The sequence below is a fragment of the Lathyrus oleraceus genome, chromosome 4 (assembly GCF_024323335.1).
Source record: "Lathyrus oleraceus cultivar Zhongwan6 chromosome 4, CAAS_Psat_ZW6_1.0, whole genome shotgun sequence".
Taxonomy (NCBI): Eukaryota; Viridiplantae; Streptophyta; class Magnoliopsida; order Fabales; family Fabaceae; genus Lathyrus; species Lathyrus oleraceus.
In genome coordinates this window covers 40,646,799-40,653,672 of record NC_066582.1, presented here as the reverse complement: position 1 = coordinate 40,653,672, position 6,874 = coordinate 40,646,799, and the positions used below count along the sequence as shown (strand labels likewise).

General features: G+C 33.4%; 1 protein-coding gene across 1 annotated transcript; it reads left to right on the top strand.

Moving 5' to 3' along the window:
- The first annotated feature begins 1,148 nt into the window (after positions 1-1,148).
- On the top strand, positions 1,149-5,809 carry LOC127138723 (sucrose synthase). The gene is made up of 14 exons (XM_051065221.1): positions 1,149-1,293; positions 1,977-2,087; positions 2,172-2,298; positions 2,425-2,576; positions 2,665-2,857; positions 2,938-3,273; positions 3,368-3,463; positions 3,581-3,754; positions 3,839-3,955; positions 4,047-4,213; positions 4,296-4,520; positions 4,616-5,179; positions 5,303-5,441; positions 5,538-5,809. The coding sequence occupies exons 2-14, from the start codon at positions 1,990-1,992 to the stop codon at positions 5,568-5,570; spliced, it is 2,421 nt and encodes an 806-aa protein (XP_050921178.1). The 5' UTR covers positions 1,149-1,293; positions 1,977-1,989; the 3' UTR covers positions 5,571-5,809.
- Positions 5,810-6,874: the final 1,065 nt, after the last annotated feature.

Here is a 6,874-nt window from a genome sequence, read left to right as displayed (position 1 = left end):
TGCGCCTTCAATAATTAGAGTAACTATTATTGAGGGTGAAATGTGGATGATTATTATTGAGATACCTAAGGGGATATGTACAATTACATTGAGTGAGGTACAAATAATAAATACAAAAAATAAAAAAATCTACCGTTGTAATCGATTACAGGACAAATTACAACCAATTATAGACAGAGTGCAATAAATTACCAAACAATTCTATTTCAACTATAATGAATTTACAACACATGATAACTGACTACAAATACTTGAATTACACTTTCACTCAAAATAAAATAAATTAATATAATTATTAATCTAGTTTTAGTTAAATTGTTATCCCATAATAATATTAAACAATTAAAATAAGAATAGTTTTGAAATAAAAAAATTAAATATTTTATAAATTTTGTTAATATTTAAAGTCAAAAAAATTTAAAAAATTATTGTTAATAAATAAGGTTGAAAGAGGTAATATGCACTAGTGTTTTTATTTAAATCATGATAAAATGCATATAAATTACTGTAAAAGTGTTTTAATTTTAAAGAAGTTGTTTCCTAAATTAAGATTTAATAGATAAAATAATAAAATTAAATAATATATAATAAAATATCTTTGACCAATGTAAACACAATAAAAAAGTGATCTAATAATAATAATAAAATAAAAAAATAAAAGTATTTCCTTCTTGTGGGAGAAGAAACTATACCTATATTTAACAACCAAACAAACTTTATTATTTTTCCTATAAATAGAATTTTTATCATAATAAATCTTATATGAGTAAATGAATAATAGTTAACACGTTTAATTGAGTTAAATTGAGATTTTCAATACAATATTTATTTATATTTATATTATATTAATCAATAAAATAATAAAATTTTATTTAAATAAAATTAATAAAGTAAATTACACTTATCCAAAAAAATGAACGCTTACTTTAGGCTAAAAGTATGTATATTCCATTTCTAACTCTAGCTCTATTTCAATTCAAGTCAAAAAAGCCTAATTAAAAAAAAATCAATTTTAAAGCAAGATTTATAAAATAATACACTCATTCTCTTTATGTAACAGTAAGAAAAAATGAGGTAAAACTTTTTGACCTTTGGAGAATGTCTTAACTTATAAAATAAAATATTTTTAATTGTTTTAATTAATTAAACTTCCACTTCAGCATGTGAAATTCCTATTCTGCTTCTCTTTCTTCTCTATAAATTCATTCCTCCACAACCTCAATTTTCATTCATTCATCCCTTCTATTTACACCCCCTATCTTTCTTGCGTTCACCCTGTTTTCATTTTCATAGGTATTCTTTATTTTTCTTCTTCTTCTTTCTCGTTGTTCTGTTTTTTTTCTTTCTCATCACTGCCACGTCACCATGTTCCGCCACCTCTGCATGTTCTTTCTTCTCTGATCACTAGATCAAACTCTCCACCATGAAAATGGAGTCATGATCTTTTACTGTAGTTCTTTTTTTTTTCTCCTTCAATTTTGTGTTCTTGAGACATTATACTCGGTTTCATTTCCTAGGAACAAGGTTCTGTCGGTGCTCTGAGTTTTCCTTAAACCTTGTTCATGAAACTTTCATTACATCAACATGCATGGCCTTGATTAAATAAAAAACAAAAAAAAAGGGAACTTTAATTAAAACACAAAAGCTGAAGCATCTTTTATTTTATTTATTTATTTATTTTGATAATGTTTATTTTTTATTTATTTTAAAAAAAGGAAATTATTCCCACGCACTGTTTAAGGTTGAAAATTTAGTTGAAAAAGGTGATGGTTTGGTATGAATATTTTATTTGACAAGTGGTTGATGGTGGTGGCTTTGAAAATTAAAAATTGAAAATTAAAAATCAAATCCAGTTTTTTTGTTCTAGAATAAAAACTTTTTCTATTTTTAATTATTTTATTTATCAAATTATTTTCAGTGTTTTTTATTTTATTTTATTATTTTGAATATTGTTGATTTTGTTGTTGTTGTTGCAGTTGAAGAATTTCAATGGCTACTGATCGATTGACTCGTGTTCATAGTCTCCGAGAGAGGCTCGATGAAACCTTGACTGCTAATAGGAATGAAATTTTAGCTCTTCTTTCAAGGTAAGAGTTAATCTATCGTCATTTAATTTTGTTTATTACTATTTGAGTTCAATTTTGTTGAAAATGTTTGATGAAACTTTGAAGGATTGAAGCAAAGGGAAAGGGAATTTTGCAACACCATCAAGTGATTGCTGAGTTTGAAGAAATTCCCGAAGAGAATAGACAGAAGCTGACTGATGGTGCATTTGGTGAAGTTCTCAGATCCACACAGGTATAATTTATTTTGATCATGAAGCACAGATATCCTGAACACGACACTGACACGATTTTTTCAGATGTGTCGGTACTACATAGATTTTGATCAATGATTGTTTTTGATTTTTTGATGATTTTCTAGGAAGCTATAGTTTTGCCACCATGGGTTGCTCTTGCTGTTCGTCCAAGGCCAGGTGTCTGGGAGTATCTGAGAGTGAATGTGCATGCTCTTGTGGTTGAAAATTTGCAACCTGCTGAGTTTCTCAAATTCAAGGAAGAACTTGTTGATGGAAGGTACTGATTAACAAATTGATTCAGTTTTTATAATCATTGGTTTTGTGATTTTGTTAATGTTTTTACACAAATTTCACTTTTGTTGCAGTGCTAATGGTAACTTTGTGCTTGAATTGGACTTTGAACCATTTACTGCATCTTTCCCTCGTCCTACTCTCAACAAATCAATTGGAAATGGTGTTCAGTTTCTCAACCGTCACCTTTCTGCCAAACTCTTCCATGACAAGGAGAGTTTGCATCCACTTTTGGAATTTCTCAGACTTCACAGCTACAAGGGGAAGGTAACAACTCGCTACTTCCATGATCTTGCATGCTTTTGTGTCATTCAAATCATTGATCTTGTGTGTATTTTGATTTGCAGACATTGATGTTGAATGACAGAATTCAGAACCCTGATTCTCTTCAACATGTTCTGAGAAAGGCTGAAGAGTATCTAGGCACAGTTGCTCCGGATACACCGTACTCCGAATTCGAACACAGGTTCCAGGAGATTGGTTTGGAGAGAGGTTGGGGAGACACCGCAGAGCGCGTGCTCGAGTCCATTCAGCTTCTATTGGATCTTCTTGAGGCTCCTGATCCTTGCACTCTTGAGACTTTCCTTGACAGAATCCCTATGGTGTTTAATGTTGTCATTCTTTCTCCTCACGGTTACTTTGCTCAAGATGATGTTTTGGGATACCCTGATACCGGTGGTCAGGTTGGTTTATAAGATCGAATGTTTCTGTTGTTTGTGAATAATCTCGTACTGTTTTTATACCTAACTCACATGCTTTACTTGATCTTCAATCTAGGTTGTTTACATTTTGGATCAAGTTCGTGCCTTGGAGAGCGAGATGCTCAATCGCATTAAGAAACAAGGCTTGGATATCGTTCCTCGCATTCTCATTGTAAGTTCCAGTTTATTTTATTCGGTAACTTGTAAGTCATAGTTCGTTGTATATTGCGTACGGGCTAATTCTCTAATTGGTGCTTGTGGTTGTGGATGATGTTTCTGTTGAATACAGATCACTCGTCTTCTCCCAGACGCAGTCGGAACTACTTGTGGCCAACGACTCGAGAAGGTTTATGGAACCGAGCATTGCCACATTCTTCGAGTTCCCTTCAGAGATCAGAAGGGAATTGTTCGCAAGTGGATCTCGCGTTTCGAAGTCTGGCCATATCTAGAAACCTACACCGAGGTATCACTTCGATCCATAATCTTGACAATTTTTCAAACATTTTGATGTTTCTTTTATTTTTAATTATATGTATCTTGTCATTAGGATGTTGCTCATGAGCTTGCCAAAGAGTTGCAAGGCAAACCAGATTTGATTGTTGGAAACTACAGTGATGGAAACATTGTTGCTTCTTTGTTGGCACATAAATTAGGTGTCACTCAGGTTTGTATTCATGAACACTTACCAGTTGTAAACTGTAACATTCTGTTAACTATGCTTTGTTCTAATGTTTTTCCTTTATCTGTTATTACAGTGTACTATTGCTCATGCACTTGAGAAGACTAAGTATCCTGAATCTGATATTTACTGGAAAAAATTCGAAGAGAAGTATCACTTCTCCTGCCAATTTACCGCCGATCTTTTCGCAATGAACCACACAGATTTCATCATCACAAGTACCTTCCAAGAGATTGCTGGAAGGTGTGATATGATATCCTTTTGTTTGCAATTTTTGTTTCTTTGATTATCAGGCTTACTGAAATTGTTGTGTTTTCTTGTGCAGCAAGGATACTGTTGGACAGTATGAGAGTCACACTGCCTTCACTCTTCCGGGACTGTACCGTGTCGTGCACGGTATTGATGTCTTTGATCCTAAGTTCAACATTGTATCTCCTGGAGCTGATCAGACCATTTACTTCCCTTACACCGAAACTAGCCGCAGGTTGACATCATTCTACCCTGAAATTGAAGAGCTTCTTTACAGCACAGTGGAAAATGAAGAACACATGTGAGATTCTTTCATTCTCGTTTTATGATAATGTTATGTTGTTGGCATTGTCGCATGAAAGTTTTTTCTAATCAAATGCGACTCCTTTGTGACAGATGTGTGCTCAAGGACCGCAGCAAGCCGATTATCTTCACCATGGCAAGGTTGGACCGTGTGAAGAACATTACAGGACTTGTTGAATGGTACGGAAAGAATGCCAAGCTTCGTGAGTTGGTGAACCTCGTAGTTGTTGCCGGAGACAGAAGGAAGGAGTCAAAGGACTTGGAAGAGAAAGCTGAGATGAAGAAGATGTACGAACATATCGAGACCTACAAGTTGAATGGCCAATTCAGATGGATTTCGTCTCAGATGAACCGTGTCAGAAACGGAGAGCTCTACCGTGTGATCTGTGACACAAAAGGAGCTTTCGTGCAGCCTGCTGTCTACGAGGCTTTCGGTCTAACAGTCGTTGAGGCCATGGCTACCGGATTACCAACATTCGCAACACTCAATGGTGGACCTGCTGAGATCATTGTCCATGGAAAATCTGGATTCCACATCGATCCATACCACGGCGACCGCGCTGCTGATCTCCTAGTCGAATTCTTCGAGAAAGTTAAGACTGATCCATCTCACTGGGACAAGATCTCTCAAGGTGGTCTCCAACGTATTGAAGAGAAGTAAGCAAGCTCCTATAACCAAACCAACCATGTTACTATTACATAGGTGTCTTTGTCTTTGTTTGGTTGTGTGGTTGTGTGAATTATGATTAACATGTTTTCTTTTCTGGTTTTGTTCCAAAGGTACACATGGCAAATTTACTCTCAGAGGCTTCTTACACTCACTGGTGTCTATGGTTTCTGGAAACATGTTTCTAACCTCGACCGCCTCGAGAGCCGCCGCTATCTCGAGATGTTCTATGCTCTCAAGTACCGCAAGTTGGTAAGTTCTATAGGCACACACAAACTATATAACATATGATCAATGTTTTTCTATGAAGTTACTAATGTAATATGTTACATTTTCTTTGTTCCTCAGGCTGAGTCTGTGCCTCTAGCTGTTGAGGAGTGATTGAAGAAATGAAGGAACCGGCTTTTTTTCTTTCTTATCTGGAGTCTGTTGTTTTTGAGTTTTTATAAATAAATTTGTCAATGATTTTGATTTTGTTGTTGATTAAGCTTTGGATAAAGAAAATGTCAATGTCTTTTTCTTTTGCATGATTTGAAATGTGATTGGGAATGTGGTCCCTTCTTCAATTTGTTGTTAATATTCGTTCAACTTTATGTTATCAAATCAAATTCTAGTTTTCACCTTTTGTCTTTTTATATACATACTTGCAACTTCAACAAAAGAAATCATATGTGACATCTATAGTAGTAGTAATAAATATAGCTATAATAAAGTACTAGTATAAAGTAAAGGATACCCTTCAATTTGAGTGCAATGGGTCATGCAAGTCGTTTTCAATAGTGCTAATATATTGCTGGGTCATAAATGTTGGTACATGTTTTGTGTATGTACAAAGAAAACAAAAAATTCTGTATTCAGGAGTTTTTTTGTGTGGGGAGGGTTCCTTTAATTTGAAGGACATGTCCTTTTTAAGGTAATCAATTAAAGCCAACAGATAGTTATAGGCACAAAGAAAGAAAATCCAAATCCAAATGCTAGTACTAGTATTGTTGGTGGGAGTAGTTCCAAGTTCCAACTCACTTTATTCAAATAATGCTTACTATATGTAACCCAAAAAATAACACTTACTTTTGAAATGAGTAACAATGACTTAGGATTCCAAGTTTAATTTGTCAACCCCACTTCTACCTCACACTTATGATTTTTAAAGTTAAAAAATGTTGCTATTATTTTTCAATCAATTTTTTTTTAATTTTTCACTTTTATTAACGTCATTAAAACAAAATTTTCCGTAGGTATTTTTGGAAATTTTCACATTTGTAATGGACTTTTGAAAGTTTTCGAGGAAGAAATATCGGAAATTTCAAAAAAATCCGGTATTTTTTCGGAAAATCTGAAACATGTATTCAAAAATTTTAAATTTTTTGAAAAAAAAACAAAAACTTCTACAAATTTAACATTTTTATGAATATCAAAAAATTTAAAGTTTCAGGTATACCGAAAATTTTGACTGTAGTTCAAATTTCCGATAGCATAAAAATGCTTTATTTATGTGGTCCGGAGTCGACAGGGTCTTCTATAGATTTGTGTACAAATTTTACGCAGTTCTTCACCAGTGATGCAATATGTTTTCTATGTAAAAATTTTAATTTAAATATTTTCTCTTCTTTATATGATATTGATAGTATACTTTTTATATGATGTAAATGACATATATTTGAGTCTCAATCTGAAGTATTAAGACA